The sequence below is a fragment of the Pseudopodoces humilis genome, chromosome 7, assembly GCF_049639895.1.
Source record: "Pseudopodoces humilis isolate 2021_Gansu_Grassland_sample_001 chromosome 7, ASM4963989v1, whole genome shotgun sequence".
NCBI lineage: Eukaryota > Metazoa > Chordata > Aves > Passeriformes > Paridae > Pseudopodoces > Pseudopodoces humilis.
The window spans coordinates 46,896,747-46,922,935 of record NC_142206.1 but is presented as its reverse complement, the minus strand read 5'-3'; the positions used below and the strand labels follow the sequence as shown (position 1 = coordinate 46,922,935).

The window sequence follows — 26,189 nt, the reverse complement described above, 5'->3', positions numbered from 1 at the left end:
CAATTGTAGGGGTGGTCTGTGTTTCAGTAAGGCAGTGGGCCTTTCAGGACTTGAGATTCTGCCACTGGCACAACCTGGAGTAGAACCTTATTAGCTGTGTATTTGCTTCCGCTTCTGTTCTTCATTAGACTAGTAGTTAGTTTAAACTTGCTACAGGCACAAACTGTCTATATGGATTTATGCAGTACTGAGCTTAATGGAGCTTTCTTGGTCTGGCAGTGACAAAAATATTTTGAGTTAGGCTTTCTCTTCTGCAGGAGAATGATTATGAGACATGGCTGGGTGTAAGACTGGTATTGTCCAGAGGGAATTGTGAAGACATTCACTTACTGTGGTGCTGGGTGCAGGGCAAGGGAATGACTGACCTTGGTGCAGCCATTCTGGGAAATGCTGAACCAACCAGTGATGTTAGTCTTTGATTTAGTTCTTCAGCTGAAAATATCTACCACTCTGCTGCAGTGAACAAACACAAGAAGCACAAAAATCATGATAATTTTGTGTAGGTCCTGTTATCAGGTATTTCAATGGGAAAGAGGCAGACAGGTGATTCATCACTAACAGCCAGACTGTCTGATGCTTTGTTAGTGAAAATTGTCTTGATCATTTCCAGAAGAACTAAACAAACATTTCTGCTTCAGAGTTGAAATAAGTTTCTGCAGAGGTCAGTTTTAAATGTTCCCAGGCTGGTGAGAGGTACCATTCCAAGTGACTTAATAGTGTGCTGTTGGACACCTGATTGAGATTACTGGCTGTGATTCTAGGAAGCATTTGGCTGATAGATTGAATTCTATCTGGAAATTGAAGGGATGACTGATTTTAGAGACATGTTTTTTTCCCTTAAGGCTCTATGTGGATTTCAGTGCAGAATGAAATAGTGACCTCAAAGAGATGGAAGAGAATGGGTTGACTTTTAAACTACTTCTTTCCTGGAGCTTTGTCCTGGTTTAGGGCAAATTTGGGAGAAAACCTCCAATGGGGGCCCCCACCCCAGGAAGCAAACCCATGTGGCCCTTTTCTTCCACCCCCCAACCGGTTCAGGAAGAGATTTCTCTGAGAGAAGTGGAAAAAACCTGTTTATTTCACAGGCACAGCATTACCCAGCACAAAAATGAACGATATCAAATTACAAAACCTCTCGCCCTTCAGAAGAGATGACAAACTTCAGAGGGTCTCTTTCCTGTGGGTGTTCGCTCTGTTATCAGTCCCTCTGGCGCTGGAAAATGCCGCTGCCCAGGCTGGGCTCCCGGTAGTCCACGGGTGCAAGCTCCTGGTGCTCCCCCGAGTCCCCAGTCCAGAGCAGGTTCGATTTGTTTCAGAAAAAGGGAAAGAAAACAGTCCAGGAAGACCTCTCTGCTCCGGCTAGTTGGAAAGCCAAGGCGATCTGTCTCTTGTTGTCTGTCTGTGCTGTAGTCAAAACTCCCGATGTGGGGGGAGCAAGTACAGTCTCTGATAACAGACTCGGTGCTTCTTTTCCACTCATTTTTACTCTGAGATGGAATTTTAAGAATACAAAACCTGTGTTTGGGTTAGGTGGACGAATGGGGATACAATTTAGCATCATAATCAACCCAGGACATTCCACCCCTTATCCCCGTATTGTCGACTTACTGCCAAAACTAACATTCCAACTCTGCACACATTTACATACATAGAAACTTCCCCTCCGTTCCACCCAAAAAATACAAGCAATATATCCATCATGCCCCTGTCATGCCCCACACTAAGCTACTGAATCCAGACCCCTATGCTGGAGAGCTGCAGGATTCCCCACTCTCTCATTTTACTCACTCAAAACACCATCTTTCACTTGCTCATACCTTCAACACTTACACATTTCCTTCTATTTCATGTCTGTGTGGTTTAATGTACAGACAATGGCAGTAACCTTTTACCCAATGATCAGGTCTCCCTGAGGTACACATCGTGTTGTTCCATCTTTCTGCATTATCCACCATGTACAACCTGGTCCTTGAGCAAAGACAACCCCACAAATGGGTTTGTCTGTGCTCGAGGTAGAATTGACCCAAACCCTCTTCCCTAGCAGACCTCTGACATGTACCACTGGGACTTTGTCTCCATCTACTACATGCAAAGACTCAGACTGGGCAGGACCTGCTCGGTTGGTGGAACCTCTGGTGTTGACTAACCAGGTGGCCTTTGCTAGATGTTGCTCCCAGTTTTTAAAAGATCCTCCACCCAGTGCCTTTAAGGTGGTTTTTAACAGTCCATTGTACCTCTCCACTTTCCCAGCTGCTGGTGCATGGTAAGGGATATGGTACACCCACTCAATGCCATGTTCCCTAGCCCAGCTGTTTATAAGGCTGTTCTTGAAATGTGGGAATGGGCAGAGTAGCCTGACATATGTCTGCAGTCTTGTCTTTGTTTTTCTTAATAGGCTAGAGGGGTGTGAGTATATTGTGCAGACAAATGAAGAAACTGAGCCAAGAAAAGAGAGTAGTGCCCTAAAATACAGTGGCAGATGGAGGTGACCTGTAAAATTTTACAGTATGGAATAGCTGTTTGGTTCCCACACAGCAGCATTTATTTAACCTCTGACATGTTAATTGAGAGTGATTCTTGGGATGTCTGAACTGCAGAACACATCCACAGTATCCTTCATATGGCTTAAAAAAGAGTAATCTGAGAGTGTGTGTGACTTTCCTTAGTGAAAGCCAAGGCCTGATGTTAATCTCCTTGACTGTTGCTGTTATTACCAATGCTAAAGCCACAGAGTATTTCAGTCCCCTGTTACATATGTATTTTTGGATATTAGGTTTGAGATGTAAGCCACTGTTCAGACAGCCATGTTCAGTCCTGCTGCCTCAATTTTGGGCAAATGCTCTATTTTTGTTGGCTGAAATTTTGCAAAGGGGTGAATTAAGTTTTGTAGAGCCTACCAATTTTGGGTAAGTAAGAAAACGGTCTTCATGCCACTTACAGCGGAAAATAGTTTTGAGGTTAATTTTTTGCTAAAACACAGTAAAAAAAATTAAAGCTAAAGTTTGCTTTATTGCCTGTGTTTCTGTAATGAATTCCATGTCATTTAGTACTTTTCATTAAAATGTCTTTAAAGAGAGAAGATGAATTCCACAAATATATAAAGTATGATTGCTAAACAGTCCCCTAATTGCATACCAGTTTCCAAAGCAAATAACTTCTGCTCTTTAATGGCAGGTAGTAAAGGAAAGTGATTTATATTCTTATTTTATTGGCATGTTCTGCCTGTTAAAGTGTTACTTAACCTCAATGAAAGCGACGCTGAATTATTGTCACATTCTGTATTGTGACACACAGGGTTCAGTCCACAGTCTTGATTTCACACAACTCTGACTCCAGATTAATGTTGGGTGCCCAGGCTCATTCCAGGCAGTGATCTGTGGCCCTGTGGTGTGGAGCAAGCAAAGGTGTCTCTTTGTGCCTGTAACTCAGCTGGCTTTGGCTTTCCACTCAACAGCATCCTAGTTCAGCTTTTGATACAAAGCTCTGTAATGAGCTTTCACCTTTTTGTACACTGTTCTTTTTAATAGTTTATTAGACCTGTAAGCAATTCTTCCACAGTGTATTTTCATCTGAGAGAGGTATTTGAGATGTCTTTTAAAGCAGTGCTTCACTGTTCTTTGAAGGAGTGTCGGGTTTCAGAATGGTGTGAGAGATCTTAGATCTAACGCAGAGTTTTATTTACTTCTAAAACTTCTGTGGCTTGTTGTAAAGGTCTGCTTGAGTTTGTTGACCTCCTGTACTTTCAACAAATGTGAGTTCTCTTGGGCCAAGAAATCCACATGAAGGCTGTGGAGATACCTACCCTGGTTAGGAATGATGGGATTTACCCCACTGAGCAGGTCACTGGACCTGAGAAAGTCACAAACCTGGGGACAGGAGGGAGTTTTAGTGTGCTAGTTTCTTTGCTGAAGGTAACTCACAGGAAAGGGGAAATGTCCTATTTTACATAGTGTATGGACTTTACACCAGTGCAGTTTAAGGAAGGCACCAGCTCATGAATGCACAGAAATTGGAATGCTATCACTTCCTCATGCATGCATGCAACTCCCATTTGCACGTGTGTTGGTTTTTGAAGAGAAGGATTTATAAAATGAGCAAACTCTAAGGAGCAAATAAAGCAGCAAATTAAACTATGTGCACATTATACTTTGAGTAAGCAGAATGACTTTTTGAAATAGCTGTTTAGATGGCCTATTTGAATATGAGCTGTGTGAGCTGGTGCCTCTCTGTTTTCTGTTATGGTTAAGAGACGGAGTTGAAGGAGAGTGAAGTGTTTAAATTCTGCTGTGTCCTCATATGGCCAGTAAAACTGCCTAAATAAAAATCTGCTCAGCAGACAGAAATGGCCCCTGTGGACCTGCCACTATCTCTTCTCTTTCATAATTAGCATTATTAAAAGTCTCTAGATGTTTATTTAATTCGTTTTTTAGACTTAAATGACATAATTTGTGTGTGTTAGGTGATCAAGATAACATTGATAGACATCTGCCCCTTTGGGAGCTGGTAGGAAAGACTCAGCACAAACAAAAAATATTGTATGAATTCCATTTCATTTTCACAGGACAGGAAAATATTTATTTAGTGGGTTGTTTATATTTTTCAACTACAGTGGGTGATGCTCTTTCTCTAAAAAATTCACCTTTATTTACCTTACATTAAAGAACTGACTTCAAAAACATTGAAGTTGTTTGCTGTATGTATAAGAAGCAAAAGAAGATAAGTGGAACCTTAAGAGTAGTTCTTGGGTGTCTTTTTTTTCTTTTTTTTTTTTAATGATGCTCCTATCTGTAATATATCTACTAGAAAAGTATTTGCAAGGGAGTGTAGCACCAAATGTGTATCCCAGAAAGACCTGTTAGTGTGCAGTATGTGTTACAGGAGGGGAGGTTTGTGCTGAGTTTGATGCCTGGGTCATTTTGGAGCAGCTGTGTTACAGTAAAGCTAAATGACTGGGGTCCCAAGGGAGGCATGAGCATTTTTTGGTAGAAACTGGAAGGAGGTGAATTTCTTTTAGGATTTTTTGATACTATAGGCAGAACAACCAAGTCTGCTAAAATGCTCATTTGTCAGGATGAAGTTTCTGAAGAAACAGCATCAGTCCCAGGAAGCAGTTACTCTAAAAGTAAAAAACACTTCACTTGAAAAAACCCCAAAACCAACCAAGCATAAAAAAATTAAAAACTATTAAAAAAACCCAAGCAAAACCAAACCAACAAAAGCCACCACTCCAACAAAAACTGCAGTCACCAAAAAACCCCTATAGCCAAACCCCTTCTAATTTGACTAGTAACCTGTTTGTGTTACTTGGAGTCTCTCAAGGCTGTGCACTTACTTCTAAGCAAAACAATTCAACTACAAGGAGTTGCCTTTTTAAGGTAGTAAGTGTCTCAAGGTCACTTCTTTAATGTTGATATTTTAAAAAGTGAAAGAAAACCCCCAACAACCAAACCAGATAAGTCCCACTCTGTCTTCTGTGTTTTCCTGAATATGCAAAAGCTGTGTGTCAGTATTGAAAGCTTCCTCTTTGTTTTCAGAGTTTGTGGCAAATGCTTATCTGAACAGCATGTGGATGTATCTTTACAGTTTTACATGCAGAAGGAATAATTCTGTAGTAGAGGACCACAAAAGCTGCCATTATTAGAAGCCTTGCTTACACTTCAGTGCTCTGGCACTTAATCTAGCTCCCAGCTTTCAGTCATGCAGAAGAAACTAAACCAGAGTGCTCTAATTCTCAAACTTGGTTGAGCTGTCTCACATTTCTTCCAGTATGCATTTCCTTTGTAGCATGAGCCAAAGTCTTGATTGGAGAGGTGATTTTCATCCCCTTTTTTCACTTAGCCCGTTCTTTTTTTATAAATTTCTAGATCCAAATTCTGTGCAATTGAGGAGTTCAGATTTCAAATAATTTGTTGTTGCTTGAAGATTTGTCTTCCCTTAGACACAGCTGCAGTTTGGCCTTTTGTTTCCTGAAGCATTTCAGTTAACTTGCAATTGTCCTTTCGTTGTATGCCTTAGGAGCTGATTTTTAGTGACACTGACTTGACAGACTAGAGGTGCTGAGCATCTTGCATATCAGGGTCTTCAAACAGTTTTGCTTTGATACTCTTGCATATTGTGGGACCAGAGCTTTCTTGCCAGATTGTGATTTGTTTTGGTTCCTCTTGACATATTGCTAGCATATTGCAGCTTTTACCAGTGTCAAAGTATGTATCACACTTTTTCAGTGCTTAGAGGTTTTGCAGTGTTTATGGCAGCCATTTGGGCATCTGCAGAAGATACACTGGCTTGCTTTCCAAGTCTTGAGCTTAGCAGGACACCTAATTTTGGAGGCTTTGAGTGCTCTGCCAAACCTGCTGTAAGACAGACACACTCAGATGAGAGAGCTGAGTTGGCATGAGAGAGTAAAAAGCAGTTGTTTTTCTAACCCAGTAAACTGCTGTGCTCCTTTAGCACACAGACTTTGCAGTCAGCACTGTCACCCATTTGTAAAGGACAGCTCATTTAAAGCTTCTTTTCAGTAGGCTTTTAAACAAGTAGAAATATAATTGAGCAGATATAGAATAATTACCAACCGTATTATTATAACTAAAGGAATAATCTTAAATACCAAATATGTAAAAAAAATCCCAACTTCAACAACAAAAAAAACCCAAACCCACAAGTCACTTTGATCTTACTGATACTCATGCAAGTCTCTCCCTTCAGGTTGCATAAATCTTAATTCCCCTAAGTGTTTTGTAAGTTAAGAAAGTTAACGGTGAAGAGAGATTTATTTTTAGTTAATTAAATGCCACTGAATGGTGCTTAAATCACAAACAAGTTCCTGATCAACTGTTTTTTCTGTAATAGGTAGCATATAATTCCCAGCTTAAAACTTAAGCAGTAACTCAAGTAAAATACTTCAGCTGCTTCCACCAACTATATTTAATATGCAAAGGAGGTGAGAAGCAGATCGGCCTTCAGCACATTTCTTTTAAATAAGCTTTTCTATGTGTGATAATTTTGAATTAGTGAATCTGGGATTTTAAAGCAGCTGTCTGACCAGTGTGCCAACGGAGGTTATCAGGTCAACACTAGATTTAAGTCATTATATTTGTGGGGCGTTTTTGTTCTGTGTGGGGTTTGTTTATTTTGTTTTTAATGTATAGTGTTGCAGTTTGAGTAGTTTGTGTAACTGGTTAAGAGGTGCTGAAAGATCTATTCTGCCTAAGCAGAGGCTAGGAAATACTCAGTCCTTGGTTTTCATCCCCAAAACAAAGCCATATTAAAAATTAAATCTCACACATACACAAACTTCTTCCCCCATAAATTTACAACAAAGACTAGCTTTCTGAACTGTGGGTTTCATTGCATTTGTGTGTGTGTAGTTTTTGGGGTAGTGGTTAGGGTTTTTTTCTTCTCTTCTTAAGAAAGAGTAAATCCACTCTGCTGGTATATGCTGTGAACTTGCAGTTGCTTCCCTGTTTTACCTCTTTGGTGCCTGTGATGGGGAGTATTTCACTGCCACAGTGTTCTTTTGTTGGAGTGTTTTCTTTGCTGAGATGATAAGGAATGGGTCCTGCCTAACCTGGTACCAACAAATTGTGAAAGGGACAAGCGTGCGGATCCGGAGAAATGTACCTGGAGCTCCTTTCATCTCCAGAAATAAAGATTTCTGGTACAGTCAAGTTAGTCTGAGTTACAATGAAGGGTGCTCGAGTGTAAAGAGAGATTAAACTGCAAAAATGTAGTGCTTAGTATTTCGTACTGGTCAGCTGAGATATGTTTGAGGTGTTTAATGTCACACTTGTTTAATACTTCAAATATCTGTTTGATTCTACAGCAACAAAAATTACCTATGAGTACATATGATGGATTTTGAAACTATTTTTATGCATTGTAATAATTTGATTTTCATTGTTGTCTTATTCCACTTTCAACTAGGACTAGGTTTTTTTTTTTTAAGTCCTTCTTCCTCTTTCCTACCTTTTTAACTGTCAGATGAAAGTTTGACTTGTCCCAAATTAATTAATTTAATTAAAGATTTCAGGTCACTTGTAAGAAAAGAGGTAGTTCCACAAAATGAGAAAAGGTGGTATTAAAGTACGTCTGTGTGACTCAAGTGAGATAAGTTAAGGACATGAAATAAATTAAATGGAACAGTAGTCAGAGGAAAAGACCCTAGAGTATTTGCGCTCTAAATGTTGATAGGTTTACCTGGAAGAAGGGGAAAAATCTGAGATACAATCCCATTTGCTGGATTTGATCTTTGAAATCTTTGCTTTATTGCTAGGTAGATCTGCTGGTGTTGATGGTGACTTTGACTTCCTTAAAGCCTGAATCTGTACAAACTGAAATGTACAGCTTCTCAAATTCCTAGACCTTGCAGCACAAACCTTCTGTCAGATGAGTACCAGGTTCTAAGGACTGGTTTTCTGTCTGTTGGGTGTGTTGTGACTGTGCTGGGTACAAAACCTTTCCAGCTGGGCTCATGTGGGGTAGGGCACAAGACCTCAGGCAGTAGGGACCATGCCTGGAAGCAGAGACCCTTGGTATTAATTACTCCCTCTGTATGTGAAGAAGCATTCAAATGTCATGATGGAGGTGCAGTGCTTTTTGCTTGGTGTTACAGTAAGTCTCCTAGAAGGGTCTCCTTCTGGACTCGTTCTGCTAGTCTTAACTTAGAAAAGGATTTTAAAGGATTTTTAAATTTTACTAAGCTGTGATGCAAATCTTAAGGCCTTATGGAAGCTGTGTGTTCATAAAAAGGCAGAATTTTGTTAACTGGGATCAGCTCACTGCACTTATTGAGGGGAGAGGGAGGTTATTTCACTGTTAGTCAGTTTAAGCACTCCCAGTTTGTTTAATCATCATTCTCTCTCTGTGATGCAGGCCCTTTTGAGTTCTACATATTTGGCATACGCTGCTGCTGCTCTATCAGAGAAATTATGAATGAGGTGAACTGGTTTCCTGACACTTGGGAAGCCATTGAAGTTTGTGCTTAACAGAACAACCATACTGAGTAATGTAATACAATATTAAATACACAGCAGCCTAAAATAATTTCTATTTGCAGAGTGGGGCCAAGCCTTTTTTGTTGATTTTTTTAGCATATCATCAAAACAACTATTAAAAGGGAAAAATAATAATTAAAAAAATTATTGTCCTTCCAAGGAACCAGCTAGAAGGGGGTAGAGTTTAACTACTACCTCTCACCTTTTTAATGACAAGTCATTAATTTTTCTTTGATATTCAGAGCAAGTCTGTTCCAGTTCCCAAGACACAGGCTGTATGCCCTTGAGGAGTAAAGCAATTAAGAATTACAAGGAGTATTATGTATTGCAGAAATAAGCAACCTGCTGAAATAGTAACCTGCCATGTGCTCCTAAGTCTCTCTGTATGAATCAGGGCTTTAAAGTGGTGACTGATACATGAAGAATATGTCATCTTTGAGATTAACAGGACAGCTGCACTTGAGAGGAGGAACACATTTATTTTCATGTTCTGTAACACTGACCTTCCTTCATGCAATAAGATTCAGGCTTGAGTAACCACCTAAACTGCTGCCACAGTCCTTGAGATAATATTGCTCTTCTGGTGAGACAAAGCAGGCTACTATCAGGTTTAGCTGAACATACTTCATTGCACTGTAGCTCTAGTACCACAAACTCTCAATTCCTGAATGTATTAACTGCCTGGCATTCTTTCAGAGACTTCCTCCATTGCAGAAATAGGCCATTTAAGTTAGTCTTGCTGTCTTGGGTAACTGGTCTCTGTAATGATTTCTCTAGCTTTCTCTCAGTTGGATAAGTAACCCTGATGATTCTTATGATGTTTCAATACCCCATGGTATAGCAGTACCTCCTGGTATGGAGTAGTGTCTCATTCTTGGCCACTGGATTTTATGCAGATTGGTTTGGGAAGAGCTTGGGAAAGCAATAATTCACTTTGAAGAATTGCTGTGGATCTGTATTTCACGTCTGTCTGAACTCAGGAATTTAAACACTGTCCTCTGTATTAACCACTGGACTGCTGTTTTCCTCAATTATATATATGTGAAGAGCAGAACACTTGATGAGACAGATGCACTGGAAACACATCAAAGTTTATTAAAACATACATCAACATTTAATAAAAAAATTGCCTTGTGAAAAAAGTTAGTGTTAATTAAAGAATTTGTGATTATTAAGAGTTCAGAATCGAAAGTTCATGTTGCTTGGCTGCCAGATATCACAAAAATAAATTCTGTGAGAGGTCCAAAGAGGGAGAGCTTACACATCTGACTCTATATAACTGAGATATTTTTAATCCATAATGAGGAGTGGTGTGTTACAAAGCAGTGGAAACCACTTTGCACTGTCTGCATTCATAAAGAGGTGCTCATTAAAAATGCACTTTTAGTCACCACCTGTTATTTGTTTAATTTGGTGCTTTACTGCAGCGCTGTATTATTTTTGTCATCCTTCTTTTCTGAAGCACATTATTTATCACTTTGAACCATATGGCCAGAAATATATTCTGAACATCTGATTTCTGTACTGACCATTCCCTGAGGAAAAAGCCTCGTGTCCATGTTTATGACCGATCACCGAAGCCTTTCCTGTCATCTTTTCATGAACATTTCTTAACCTTTTGCATACTAAAGATGCAATTAGGAGATTCACAGCTGTGATGCTACAAGGCAACAAGGGGCTTGCGCTTGATTAGGCAGAAAAGGCCTCTCTGCTCAAATTCATAAATAAAAAACAAGTATTATGGGAACAGGGGAGAGCTTTCTGCAGGTCCTGTGTTCTCCACTTCCCTTTCCCATGGCAGCAGGCACCTTCTGAGGGAGGTGTGTGCAGCGAGGTGTGCAATGACCTGGCTGCTGCTTGCTGTGGTAGCCTTTGCTCTTTCCTTGCCTGGGGTGATACCCAAGGGTCGCCCCTGGCAAAATTTCATAGAAACTTGTAAACAAGTTTGATTCTTCTGGATTGGTCTCATAAAAATCAATATGAAAGATGCCTGTGGAATTGTTTTAATTTGTTTTCCTTGTCTACTCCAAATGTTCTGTAATGTACAAGCATAACTGGAGATAAAGAACCCCATTAAAAGTGCTGCAGCTCTGCATTTCAGGACTCTGGCTTTATTGACTGTGCATATCTCCTCTGTTTGGAGATAAGATGTTGGCATGGTGCTGTCTCCCACTTATCTTTTGTGATAGCAGTGTGTCCGGTAATGCTTGCATGAGCTGTGCACTCTGAACAGGGCATGTGTGCAGTGTACTACAGTGAATTTTTCCTTTAATGGAGGGCAATGGAATGAATAGATGGCAAAGTGTCCTTTTCTTTCAGTCTGGTGTGAAATCTTGTATTTAACATGGCTAGTGGGCAGGTTTCGTTCTTATTCTGGCCTGAGCACGTATCAAAAACCTGCCATACAACCTGGTGTAATCAGCAGTCTGCTCACAGGAGGCCCAAAGTTTGAAACAGCAGGAGTTTTGCAGCTTGGAGCTGAATGGTGTTGGCAGAGCTGTTTGAAGAAGTTTGCTTAGTTCCTGCCTGCATTGTGCTGAGCCAATTTCAAAGGGCCTGTTGCCTCTACCTCGTGAGAATGACTTCCAGTCAAAATTCACAAGGAATCATGTATCTACTAGTCTGAAATGCAGCAAATACTCTTTTTATTTTCAGTTGTGCCTGTTTTTGTACTGCTGCTTAGAAAGTAGCATCAGTGAATACAAATTTAGTTTGGGGGAAATTCTGGTCTTTACTGCTGTGTGTTGATGTTCAACTTATATTTCCACTATCAAAAGAAATTGCTTCATTTGGAGGTTCGAATTAAAATGCCGGATTTTAGCACCCTATATTTACTGTGTATCTTAATGTTGTGGAAATACAAACTTTGTCTTATGATGACATTTAGAGGAACAGTAAATTTGGGTATGGCAGCTGAGGTGTGCCAGAGTACCTAGATTTGTGTTAAGGTACTGTATTATAGTTGTTGGATTTCTGATTGCTTTCTCCGGGTAGCAAGCTTCTATTTCTCCCTTTATAATTTGTGGGAGCTGCATGTTTTCTGAGCACTGTGAAGTAAGGCCATTAGTTTTGATGCCCAGCTTCAAAATGCAGACTATCCCTATAGGTTTGAAGAGCACAATTTATTTTACTGTAACATTCTTTTGGTGAGTGACTGTGCCAGTTCCCATAGGGCTCCAGTTTCTGATCAGCCATTCATCACTGAACTAATTCATGGTACTCTGAGACAAACAGGTTTGTCAGAGTAATTCGATGCCTCCACCAAAGTATGTTTAAACAATGATGCAGAGCCATTTTAATAAGTTACGTGAAAAGCTGCTACTAAGCCAGAATAAGATAGTCCTTACTCCAGCATTTAACGTCATTGTCATTCCAGAGTTTGCAGTGGAGCTCACATGGCTCCTTTTCCTGTTTTATAGTGGAACTCCATGCCAAGGTGTTTTACCGAGGTGAAGGGTGTAAATACTGTCTTTGTAGATAAAAATATTGCCTGTACTACATTTTTCTGATTGTAGTGTCTCTTAAAATTTCATTGGAAGCTGCTTCTAGGAATCGGACTTCTTCTGGACCACCAAGGAGGTTCAGGATGCTTTCAGTGCTGCTAGGCTTCAATCTGGTGCTCAGTAGATGTAACAGCATAAACTTCTACAAAAGCATAAGCTTTTGTATACCCCGTATCTTTTGAAATACTGATAATCTTTATTTCTACAAAGCAACGCAGTCCAGATGTGCTGGATGGGAGGTGTTTCTGTTCTTTGCAGCCTGAGGCTTGAATTTCCAGTGCCTAGAGCAATTTTTCTGGGGATTTACCTCCCCTCTTCTGCTTCCAGCTCATAAGGGTTGCACTGCTGTTGTTTTGTGATCTGGTTGATAGGGAGCTCGAAGTCACTTGATACTTCATATTGGGTTTCCTTCCATTATATTGCTTAAATAATAAACCTGAGCTTTGCTGATGGAGGTAAGGGATATGAGCCACGTGTGAGGCAGCTTGGAAATTGCTGAGAGACATACATGCCTGCCACCTTAGAGTGCCTTTCAAGGACACTGAAAATTAAGTAGCATGATTGAAAAAATGGCGCTATTAATAAAGAAGGAGGTTGGTAGTATGCATAGTTCTGCTTTTTCTACCTATAGCCAAGGCAGCTCCTTGTGTTTAGGGGCACTTGCTGACTTTGAGTGTTTTGTGACCATTTTTTAAGGTTTTCCTCAGAAAATACAAGGTCTCGAAAGTTGCTTTTACTTTCATTTCAAAAATGAGGTTTTTGTCTGAACATGTAATAGACTGACATTCTCTCTCAGGAAAGCAGTAAATGTCACAGCTTAGATGGAAACTGTATTTTGTTGACAAAAAAAAAAAGAAAAAAAATAAGTGGTCAGAAGCCTAAAAACTGGCATAGTAGTGTTAGAAGTTAATCTATCCTAAATGTAAGTAATAGCATAGTGGCACATGCTTATGATTGTTTCTCTCACAGGTAGCATAAAGAAAGGATTTTCTAGGATGTTGCATTATCTGTCACATTTTTTTCTCTTATCATGGGTATTTCCAGGGTATTGCATGCATTGAGTGTGTGCTGTGACTACTGATCACTCCTGATGAAGAAAAGTATAAAATGTGGGGGAAAGTCTTCTCTTAAAACACAATCATTACTTCACTGTTTTCTGTATCAGAAGCTCACCATTGCTGCTTAACTCTGGAAGCCTGCTAGGGCTGTAGTGAAAGAACACTTAAATTGAGCTGTGTTATGAGGCTGGTGGGGGAGCAAGAAGGGTAAAGCTCTGCTGAATTAATTAATGTTAACAGTTATGAGTTATCTGCAAGATTCACAGTAGATTACACAGATTGTATTAAGCAGGGTTAATCAGTCCTTCCAGGTACTTAAAGGAGCACTGTTAAGAGCTGGCAAGACTGAAAGATCTTCTTGAGAGTGTTTGCATGTGCAAGTATGCATGCATATGTGTGTGAATGCATAGCTTGGATTACCATTGAAAAGTAAATTTTTTCCTAGCAGCTACAACACAGGGATATTGGCTATTTCCTGGTCTGTGTATAGGTGAAATTGTGGCAGCTGTTGGAAGGGTTAACATTCCTTTTATCTATTTTTGGTCATAACTCTTTTTGTGAAATAGTTCTTCTGCTGTGTGGTAAGGAGATCTTTGTTACCCTGTGATATTAACTGCTCTTTGAATTGTGGACTCGGTGTGGCTTCACAGTTTTTCAGCATTAATTTTTAATTACTTTCTCTTACAAATCTGTGAAATAAGATGTGAAAGGTAAGGGGGGTTTGTAAGTGTGTAGAGGGTGAATTCATCCCAAAGAAGAATTTGATAAATGCAGATGTAAAATCTTTGTATACCACAGCACCTTGTGTTATGGTTTTCCATATTTGTTCAAAATATGTGTTCATTTTTTTAAAGCAAGTGTTATAGCAACTATTTTTTGGTGCAAATTCTCAGATTCTAGGTAAGTTGAATAACTGACCCGACTCTGAAAGACTAATCAAGCATGCAACATGTCACAGGGGTTTTTTCATCACTTCAGCAGACCTTTCTGTGTTGTGCGTTTAGGAAGCCACCTTGTTGCAGTGTGGTGTGGGGTAAGACTCCTGAAGCTCTTATTGCTGAGCCATGGGGACTCCAAATGATTGGATGTAGGGGACAGTCTTGCTTTTATAGCAAATCAGATGGAGCTTCCAGAAGGATTTTGTCTGTTACAGGTTTGAGCAGTTATAATAATCCCAGAGTAATGGGGAGAAATAGCAGAAACACATATACACAAAACCCAGTATGTGTAGATGTATACAGATACATATGTGTGTATCTATTTCTTGTTAGAGGGCAGTGTTTCTGTTACTATGGGGTGCCCAGAAGGCAGGGGCAACAAGTGAACTTGCCTGAGATGGGGATGGCACAGGAGAGGGCGAGTCCCCCTGTGTCCTGGGATGGAGGATGTCCTGAGGCTGCCCCAGGTCCCCTCCTGGAGCGGCTTGCTTTGGGTGGGTGCTGAGCACTCAGCATCGAGAAGCACCATCGCCTTTTGTCCTGGTAGCTCCAGGCTGGCAGTTTGAAAAGGGATCAGACGCCAACGAGAGATCTCCGTGGGGTGGGATCGAGGACGACGCTCCTCTGTCACCTCCCTGGTGGCAACAGGTTGGGCAAATCAGGAAGGCTGTTCTTGGCAGCTTGACCTGGTAATTGCCTGTGGGTTGTGCCTGACCTGGCTTTGCCGAGGTGCAAATTACTGGCAGTAAACTCTGTGAATAGCCAAGTGTCAGCTGCAAATAACTGTGTCTCCTCTCTGTAGGTACCTGTACCCCCCCTCCCAGGGACATGCAGTAATTCTTCAGATGGAAATGTTGCTTGCCTTTGAAAACAAATGAACATAGAAAATCCAGAAAGGGAATGATGAGAACCCAGAGGCTATTTTAAGGACATGGCTTCATTTTCCTACCCTCTCATTTTATTCATTGTTAGATTCCGTGGTCATCTTTCTTTTTTTTCTTTCTTTTTTTTTTTTTCCTTCTATTGTAACTGCAACTCGGTGCTAATGGTAAAACTGACTATTATCACAGTAAATGCTGTGAGTGTTTTCTTTCCCAAGGGTGCTTGGGTTACCTTTAGAAAGTCACACGAAATTTATTGCAGCTTCTCCACCTGTATAATGCAAGAAGTGTTGATGGGTCTTGAAAATTCTCTGCATGTTCCCTGCCTGGGGCAATCTGCTAGCTGTAAAGGAACACCATTTCTTGTTTGAATGTTTGTGCATGAGACAACCATCTGATCTGACTTGAAGCTTCTCCCTTTACCCAGCTTAAGAAAAAATTGGAGACTGTTGCTACAATGGTAAAGCATCTGGTGAGGGATGTGTGGGTATTTGTTGAACTTGTTAATATTGGGTAAATTAGACGATAGTGATAATGCAGTGACACATTGATGTTATGATGTTGGATATAAATTCTGCTTCAGTCTAGGTGGAAACCTCATAACATTAACCTGCAATGATAGAGGTTTTTTAGGAGTATTTGAGAGGGGCGTGCCTGAACTGCAAGGACTCTCTGCATTACTGGTGTTAAAGTTTTTAGTGCCTTTGGTAACTGGGTGGTAATTGGAGTTTGCCTACAAGAGAACATCGGGTGCTTGTAGCAGAAAGCACCTAACATAATCAAATGTTTAGCAAGTACAGACTCTTCTGGTTTTGTTTTAACCTACAGACTTTACCATAAAACCTTCTGTTACCTCTACTTCCCCAATCACCTCATTTGTCCCACAGCACCACACTGTAGGATCAGGGATCCCTGTAGGGCGGAACAGCTTGTTCCCTGGACCCTCTCCTCTTCCAGCCAGCTGAAAACTTCCCTCTTCTGTAAATCCAACATGGATTTTTGCATGGTTATCTGCAAATGCCTCAAGGACTTCTCTTTCCAAGGCTGCATTCTCTGTTGCAGTTAGATAATAAGCTGATGACATAGTGACTGTGTGCATGCTTCCTGAAACATTAATTTATTGTCCAATACTAGGTTATGTGTAAGCTGCCCAAACACAACTTTCAAGCTTGTTGGAAACTCATGGTTAAAAATCTTTAAAATTAGCTTTTGGAAATTAGTTGGTTTAATTTAAACTTAATTGATTTTTTTTTTTTCTTTCACATTTATAAACATGCTAGGCAGTAAAAGTAGGATGAGTGTTGACACACCAGTTGCTCAGTTCTCTTACAGTTATTCCTCAAGCACTGTCACAACCCTTTTCTTCACTGAAAAAAATTGTTCTGCAAATACTGTTTCTCCTGAGTTAGAGACAAAGATTTTCATGCATTTCAAAGTGAGCTTAACAATATCCTAAATGTTTATCCCATAAAATTCCTGTTGGTCATCACTGCTTAAATACTGTCCATGTATTTACAGTTTCTCAGTTTCTAGGTGCCTTTTTACTGTATTCCTCCAGTGCCACCCACTTGGGTTTCTGAAAATGGTTTACCATTTTGTAATGTGATGTGAATTAAATCTTGTTTGTTCAGGGAGTATTATCCTGGAAAGACTGAGCATGTTTGTGCTTGTTTCTGAGCCTTTAACTACCTTATATTTGAGCAGCTCTGAGGATGTTTGGATGTAGTGAAGGCAAAGCATGGCACCTTTTGCTAACTAGAAATATTTTTCTCTGTGAGCTGCCCCCATGGCTGTTAAGATGGCTGAGACAGTAGGATGTTACTCAGCATTAGTAAGAGTGGCAGGGTAAAGCAGCTTGTTTCTTTTGGGGACTGAGAGGTAGATCAAAAGTTTTTCATGAGTTCCTGCTTCAAACAGGATGTAAGAATATCAGATGGGTAACAGTCAACTTGGATGTTTCAGTTTATTTTATGTGAATTGGTATCATGTGCCCAGTTAGGCATTTACTGTGTATGTTTCATATAAACACATAAGTTTTAGAAATGTTTGTAATAGGAGGAATGGCAAAAAACAGATCTTATACATAGCCTTCCTTAGATAGGCTTTTATTGTGTTGGTGTTTGTTTCTTGATAACAAGCTGTATTTTAATATAATTGTTTTCAGTCGAGTGATCAAGGGCAGTGGAGCAGAGTTTGTACCTTGGAGCTCTGCATGGCTGATGTGTTTTGGTATCAGGCTTCGTGTTAAGCTTAAATATAGTTGCTCAGTTTTAGAGTTGGATGTGAAATTTTTTTATTACCCCAATAAAATATGCCCAGTGTATGGGAAAAACTGACTCACTTTTAAAACAAGTGAGTGTGCTTGGTGCTGAGTTTCAGAGAATTTCAGTGGTGCTTTAAGTCTGTTCTGATGGCTTGTGGTGTTTTTTTTACTGTGTGTTAAGGTGAATTATGATGGTCCTTAGAGACCACTGTAGATTAGCTGGAAGTGTGTTCAACAGATGGATTGCATTTTAGCTGGTTAGATTTGTAATGCCGAGTGACAAGCCTTTAACACAGCACATTTCATATTCCCTGTTACTGCATAAAGCACTGCAGGACAAATCTAAGAAGAAATAAAATAGAAGTCAAGAGTAATTTGTCAGGACACTACTACAAACATGTGTAGTCACTTGCACATGATCTGAAAAGAGAAGTTGAGGATAAATCAAATAGGCTTTTTATTTGCAGCAAAAGTAGGTAAATTAGTCAAAGGTGCTGCTGGCAATAAAAGCAGGAAAACACAGTGCTCCACAATTGAATTTTCTCCTCTTTGGGTCAAATCAATATTGCCACTAGGCACAACCATAAAGCTGTATGTTTTATTAACATAGGTGATTCACCCTGCAGTTAATGAAACTAGGATAAAAAAATCCGCTGCTGTACATTTCATTGTTCAGAAGTAAATGTACACTTTTGTATTTAGTTTGATTAAAAAATAAAATTCGTGTGCAGCCAATGTGTGTCAGCTTCTCCATTATTTATTCCACTTGACTAGAAGTAAAACTAATTGTGTCCTCAAATACTTTTTACATATATAAATATATATATATATAAAAGTACTTTTATTTAAATACACAATTTTTTATTTTTTTTGTGATGTGAACAATGTGCATTGTGAACAATTTAATCTTAAAGCAAGATGTGTTTATTAGGACTTGTTTTTCTTCCCATGTCCTCTGATATTTGGAGTGATTTTAATTCTTTCCAGCCTGGATGAGTTGATTTAACCAGTTCATAAAGCAGTGAGAATGTACACAATGGATTATATTATAGCCACCTAGCCACAAACTCTTATTTTCATTTCCTTCTTCCATTGCGTGTTACTAATTTTTTTCTCTTGTTACTAAATTACTGATCCTTGAGTATATATAAGAAGTTCTTTATTCCAGGGATGTCTCGCTCTTTGTGTTGCTCAGCTGGATGAGATTTTACTCCTGGATGGGACCTCTGCACTACTCTAATACAAATAATAAAACCTGAGCTATAACAATGAGTTAGATGGATGGTTATGCCTGGGTCCTTCTAGGTTTTTTGGGGGGTTTTATATAATAATCTATTATACACCATCCAAATCTCATATGTGTAATATTTTAAAATAAAATGCAGTCTTACACGGTGTATATACATGTAATATATATTACATGTGAGTGTAGTTTTGTCATTTAGTGGGTTGTCTGCATCCTGCACAGACTGAGAACAGTTAAGACTAGGTATGATTCCTTCACATCCCCTCCCACTGAGATTCCAGTCTACGATTGTCAGAACGGATTATTTTCAGCAGATGAGGCCACAGTTATTTTAGTGGCTTTTGGGTTTACACTTGAAGGGTCTTTAGAAATGTGCTTTGTAATTTGCTGGTTTTCAGAAGAAAAAAAAAATCCATTTAAAGACAGCTAATCCTCTAGTCCATCACATAACGAGTACAATTGTTGCAGAGATGAGCAAAGTTCTTAAGCAAATTTTGCCATGTATATAATGTGTTGGCAGGAAAGCAGTACTGAGTCACATACATGGTGTCATCAGGCATGCTTGCATGGTAAGATGTACATGGAAAACATGTCAATAAAACACTTGTGTTTCACTTCCTTGTTATTTCTGCGCAACAACTTGTTTCATCTTGTCTAATCTTCTGTGATACCCTGCCATACAGTTCACAGAATCTTGCTATGATTTCTTGGACACCATTAATAACTGCTCAGATAATTACAGCAAACCCCCCTGCCCCCCACCTTTATGAAGTTTATATCTATTGGAAGACAAATATATTTTTTTGTCTAAAATACGACCTCTTTGTAGGCTGCAAAATAGCTTTTCATTATTATTTTAATACAAAACTGGAAACTTTAAAAAAAAAGACAAAAACAACCCTTGTGTCTCAATTAGCTGTTTAAAATGTGTTTTATTTTAAAGCATGTTTACTTTTCCTTAGAAATCTGATTCTAGAAAAGCTTGCATTTGATTGTCCCTTGCACTTGGAGTGCACTTTGCCTGGGAAATGCAGCTCCCAGCCTGTCCTTGTGGTAGCATCCAAAGGGCCCTTAAAAGGTGTAGAGGCAAAGCTGCCACCCCATCCTGCTGCTAGGAGGCTTTGGGCTGGTGCAGATGGCCACTGACTCCTGCTGAGCCCTTCTCCAAGGATTCAGTGTTTCACCAAATGTTTCCCAGTCTGAGCATGTTTGTGAGATCAGATCCATACTGAGGTTATGGGAGGAAGGTGTTGGCTGTGCTGCAGATAGGACGGCTGAACTTCCCTGCTCTGTTGGCCTGAGTTGCAGCTAAAATGTAAGCCAAATTCCCTGGCTTGGTACTGTTTGCTTTTGCTGGTATAAATAAAGCTGCTGATGGTTTTTCCTCATGGACACTTTAAGTAGGAAAGCACCATTTGGCTTCCAGTCAGCTGGGCAATTAGCATTTTCTAGCTAAGCAATATACTTAAATGGAATTGCTTGGCTTGAGCATTGAATTACAATGACTGTTAGACTGCCTCTCTCCTTACATAATTTATTTAGTAACTCGCTTCTTCTTTAGGATTCAGGCAGAGGTTAATTTAATTCTGCTTGAGAAGCTAGTAGTTACTCCTACATTAATGCTGTGCTGTATGGTAATGCAGGGGAAGGTTTTTGTGTAAAGCTTATGTTTGCTGGGTCTCTCAGCTGTGGAAAGGACAATTTTGCCTACTCCTTTCCTAGCAATTCAATCTTTGCAAGAGCTGTTGGCACACTTAAATTGGGACTAAAAAAGTACATTCAAGAATAGTATCTTAAGACCATTTTATTCAATGTTGTTTCACATGTATTTTTAAGAAACAAATATGTATTGAACTATAGTGTGGACCAAGGAGACTTTGCTCCTACGAAATTATGAGAGGCCCACTTACCCTGTTACAGATAAATAGAGTGTTAATATGTGACCATGGTGACTTGATAGGGAGAGCTTCCTCTGCATCTCTTCTGAGAATCTAAGGCAAAGAGCAAACATCCGGTGTATGTGATCTTGGAGTATAAAAAGAGGACGTAGGATATGCCTCAGCACTCCAAGAATGATTAGAAACTTTCAGATGGAGGGAATGAATGTGTTTATTCATGCATTTAGTAAGCCTAAATGCTTAATTTGGTGCTTAGAATTTTATCCTTAATCTTGTATATGTCTTGTTTTTTCTTAAGGCCCTTGTCTGTTAGAATCAATGTGGGGGAATTTTGACTTTATTTTGTCTTAAGCTTCTTTTAAAAAAAGTGATTGCAAAGAGCTCACAAGTGTCAAGCAAGTTCACAGCAGAGGCTTAGACACCAGAAGGCTGCTGAGAGAAACAGAGCATTTATATTTATGTTTAACCTTACTTTTAGGTAGCTCACTGATGTTTCTTGGTGTAGCAGTCCTCGAGTGCCTGGGTGCTTTCAGCAAAACTCACCTCTGGCTTAGGCAGTATCCCACTTGTTGCTGGGGTGCCACGATTGTCCCAGCCAGCTTCAGGGTCCATGAATGTGAGAGCAAGCATAGCAGTTGAGGTCTGAACACCCAGTGTGACCTTCACTTGAGAAGCCCTCCTTATCAATACAGGGTCATGTAACTGCATGCTCAAACCTTTGTGGGCTTTGTCTACTGCATTTGGGTGTCTGGCTCAAGGAGTGTAACACTTGGCTGCTGATCCTTATACTTTGTGATCATGGTGTTGGATGTCTAACTAGAAGTATCCGTCCTTGAAACCATTGCTGCTGTCAAAAGACATGGGACAAATCTCTTCAAGCTTAATATATCCTGGTCTTCGGGCAAGGAGCATTTCAGAAACCTACAGGCACTGCATTGAGGCCTGACAGGGATTTTGATTCATTAAATAGCACTTCTGATACCAACATTATTTTTTCACGGAAACCTCATTAGCAACAAAAAGTAAATAAAAAAGACAAACTGTAGTCTGAGGGAGGTGATTGCTGACTTGCAGTAGCTGGCTTCTGAGTTGGTTAAGCTGTAAATCTGGCAACTCAATTTCTAATGGTTTTAATAATCTAGGAAATGGTTACCATGTGTTGTTGTTGTAACCTTTACTGTTTTAACCAAGCTTTAGTTGTGCTGTAAAAATGATTAAAAGGCTTCTCACAGGAGGAATTAGACTTTTTGCTTGTACAGTTGCTCTCCAGGGTACTTTGGGTTGCTGTGGGCTATTTAAAATGTTTGAAAACCCTGTTTCCCTCTCCAGCAGCTCCTGCCTGGATGTGTTGCCCCTAGCCATGCTGGTTGCCTGAGGCAGAAGGATACACATACGCCATCTCTGCCTCTGCTGCGGAGTCTCACAGCTGTTTGATTTCAAGAGTAACAGCATCCTTTACATGTAATGCAATATTATAACTTGCTGCCCCTGTGGGAAAATGGGTCATTTTATCTACCATTTCTTTTTTTGTCTGGGTTTCAGCAGTGTGTCCAGGTTAACACAATGCCCAGAGTAGATGTACACTGGTTGGGTCCATGAGGCCCTTTAATTCTCAGTGCCAGTTCACAGGCTGGAAACAGCCCAGCTCCGTGCCTGAAGCCTAAGTTTGACCTCATGTGGTCTTCAAGGAGGAATGATAAGATGTGAGGGGAGCTGAGAGGCCAGGCTGAGGCACAGCATTTTACTTGTGTAAAATGTTTTTATTGTGTAATAATCTGTGTTACTGCTGCTTCAGAGAAGGAAAACAAGAAAACATTGATAAATGATAGACGCTGAAGAATTCCTGATTTGCTCTTGGGGGGATGTTAGTTCTATTTCCAGATGTGGGATTTTGGGCAATTGAGCTGACACATGGTCACGTTATATCCCTGTCAGTCACAGAGAGTCAGCAGAGCTTCACTCACTTTCTGGGGCTTCAGTCTGGACAAAATCTGAGCTAAACTCATCAGTGTAGGAGCATTCCCTTAACACATTTTATCTCATGCTTGCAGCTATGTGAGCGGATGGTTCACTGGTACATTGGTGATAGTTTATTAAACTAAAGAGATGATAGTTTATTAAACTGAAATAACTTAATTTCTCTGACTTGCTTCCCTGAGCTGAAAAAGGAGAGCAGTGACATTGACCTTCCTTTATGAAGTGTTGAGATCTGCTGGTGAGCTGCACTGTGTAACAGTCAGGTGTTATCATCACAAACACTAATCTGAAGGCAGAGGCTTTTAGAATACTACAGATAATCATCTGTTTAAATATTTTACTTTAAAAATAAACGGGTCAGAGTATCACTTCTTGCTACAGTCCGAATCTTTCAATCTGAATTAACAAATCACTCTTCCAAGCTTGGGGCCATTTCAGCTTCTATTCAGTGACTGTCAGATTCTTGCCAGAAGATACTGAGCTCAGACAATTATGAGGGAGTTCAATCATGGTTGTGTTGGGCGGTATATTCAAATAATTTTTCAGGAGTAGCTCATGGGAATGTTAACAGCACAAAGGTTAGAGGTAATGTCTTTTGTGTCTGCCAGTTAAATGGCTAGCGATCTGATGATTACACAAAGACAACGCAAATTCCTTATGCATTCCTGCCTCAGTGCTGGTGCTGGGTGACTGGAAGCAGAATTCTTTCTCTTTTTTTGCCATGGAAATTGCTGGCTAAACCTCAACACTTCACTATATGCAAAGTCTGATTTTTTTTGTCTAAAGCCTCAGTGCCATGGTCTATTGTCATAGCACATGTTGCAGTCAAGCCATGTGCTCTTACATCCAATAGATTTTGCACCTGTTTCGGTAACTGATGCAAACAAACTTTGTTCGACGTGTCTCAAATGCCCAAAATACAAAATGCATTTGGCTAATGGGTCAGCGAATGTTTGGTTGCATTAGCCAAGTTTCACATTACATAAAGGACTGTAGAATTTCATTAACAGCTCCAAAAATCCTATTACCTGAGACACTGAGTTATTTCTACTTTATCCAAAACTGGAACTGTCAAGGAGTGTGTTCTGGAGTGGATCAGAAGGAAAAAAATTAAATGTGTCTAAAACATTTTTTTAGAATATGCACTCTGATTGCTTATCAAAGGCTGCAGGCTCTCTGAATTACTTCTTTCAATCAGGCTTAATTTTCCTCCTGTGGTATAACTTTGAAAGCAGAGAAATAACAATGGGTAGCTGGGAGGGGAAGTGTTTGGGTGAATGGGTGATTGTTTCAGGAAACGTGTTTCTCTGCTGGGCTGTTGTGCTTTTTCCCCTGGTCTGAATGCTTTGCAAGTACAATGCATGTGCCCTTCCAGTGGCCTAGGGGTAGTCTGGGAAGTAGAGACAAGCCGGAAAAAGGCACCTGCCAAACATTTGGTAGAGTTGTATCTGTGAGCTTTTGTTTCCTGAATTTCAGCACAGCGTTTCAGTCATACAACCTTTTCCTCCTTTTTATGGGAAATAAAAACCTGCCTGCAAAATGCTTTATCCAGTTTATCACAAGTGGGGGTGCTGGTAACTGCAAGTCAAAGCTAATAACTACTGCTCTGATCTTTGTTTCTGGGGTGCATAGCTGATCATATTACTGTACACAGTCCCCTTTGCAATGTGTTTATTTGAACGACTTTAAGTATTTTGACTGCCCAAGGGCTTGTAGCCTTTCTTCCCCACAAATTCTGTGATTTCAGAGCAGCTTCAGACAGCTGGTGTTGAGATCTTGAACCTGATGCACCTCCCTTCTGTCATCTCCCCCAAAATAAAATTACCCTTAAGTATGTAATGAACATAATTTAATTGTTTTACTCCTGATTAAAAACAATGCAAATAAATCTAGAACTTCATATCCAGTTTCTCTGAGCAGTGCCAGATGCCTGGTCAAGTGCTTTTCCCCACACATGCTTCCCTGGCCCATCCTTTAATTTTCAGACCCATGAAATAATTTGGGCAATTATTTGAGTTACTCAAACTTCACAGAGCGGCTTAGGTACCTTTGAACCAGCGGCATTTATATGCCCTGAAACATGGCAGCAGCCTTATGTTGCACATCAGATGAATACAGGTCATGCCTGGGGTAAAGGCATGAATGATTGGTGTGCCTGGCATGGTCATGCATTTATCCTGATTAGTGCCATGGGACCCTTTAAGTTCCATATTAGCCATTGTTGGAAGAGGCAATTAGTCTATGGTAGCTGTGCAACCTGATGCTATCTTCAAATAGTGATTTCTCTCTCAAGTGGGGCTTCCTCTTGTGACCTTTGACCTGCCAGTATGTTAAAAGCTTTATAATTGATGGAGCTTTGTGTTATTTGTGGTGGGATTGATTTGGATTCCTTCACACTGAACATTGTCTGTTCTCTTTTGTTTAGGAGGTCCTTCAGCAGCTGATTGTAATGAATTTACCAAATGTTTTAATGATTGGCAAAGATCCTCTTTCTGGTGAGTAGTTCATTGGGTTCTTCATCTGTCTCGTCTGTATTACTAAAGAAAAACTTGATTTTTTTTGTGTGTGTGTTCTTAAACTATTTTGTAATTGTGTTCTAGTTTAGGTTGGAAAGCACCTTAAAGAGTCTGGCCCTTAACACTAAACTATGTCCCTAAGTACCACATCTATGTCTTTCAAATACTTCCAGGGATGGTGACTCAGCCACTTCCCTGGGCATCCTGTTCCAATCCTTGACCACTGTTGGAGTGAAGAATTTTTTTCCTAGTATCCATAAGAGTATTCTTAAGCTTCCCCTGGTGCAACTTGAGGCCATTTCCTCTTGACCTATTGCTTGTTATTGGGAAGAAGAGATCAACCCCCACCTCACTACAACATCCTTTCAGGTAGTTGTAGAGGGCAATAAAGTCCCCAGAGCTTCCTTTTTGCCCAGGCTAAACACCCCCAGCTCTCTCAGCAGCTCCTTGTCAGACATATGCTCCAGACTCTTCCCCAGCTCTGTTGCCCTTCTCTGGACACACTCCAGCCCCTCGGTGTCTTTCTTATTGTGAGGGGCCCAGAACTAAACACAGGATTTGTGTTGTGACCTCACCAGGGACAAGGGCTTCTACAGGTGCAGGGGGACAATCCCTGCCCTGGTCCTGCTGGCCACACTATTGCTGAAACTGGTCAGGAAGCTGTTGGCCTTCTTGGCCACCTGGGCACAGCTGGCTCATGTTCAGCTGCTGTCAAATGGCACCCCCAGGTCCTTTTCCACAGGGACACTTTGCAGCCACCCTGTCCCCAGCCTGTAGCGATGCCTGGGATTGTTGTTAATCCAAGGACAGGACCACAACTGCTTTGAACCTCATACCACTGGCCTCAGCCCACCGATCCAGCCTGTCCTGATCCCTCTGCAGAGCCTTCTTACACTTCAACAGATCAACACTCCCA

General features: G+C 40.3%; 1 protein-coding gene across 2 annotated transcripts in view; it reads left to right on the top strand.

Annotated features, from left to right (window-relative positions):
- Positions 1-26,189, top strand: part of CCDC88C (coiled-coil and HOOK domain protein 88C) — a 95,980-nt gene that overhangs the window by 13,601 nt on the left and 56,190 nt on the right. For both annotated transcript variants that reach the window (XM_005520190.3, XM_014249934.2), the window contains exon 4: positions 25,183-25,252. In XM_005520190.3, the coding sequence (XP_005520247.2) occupies positions 25,183-25,252 (70 nt within the window). The remainder of the gene's footprint in view (positions 1-25,182; positions 25,253-26,189) is intronic.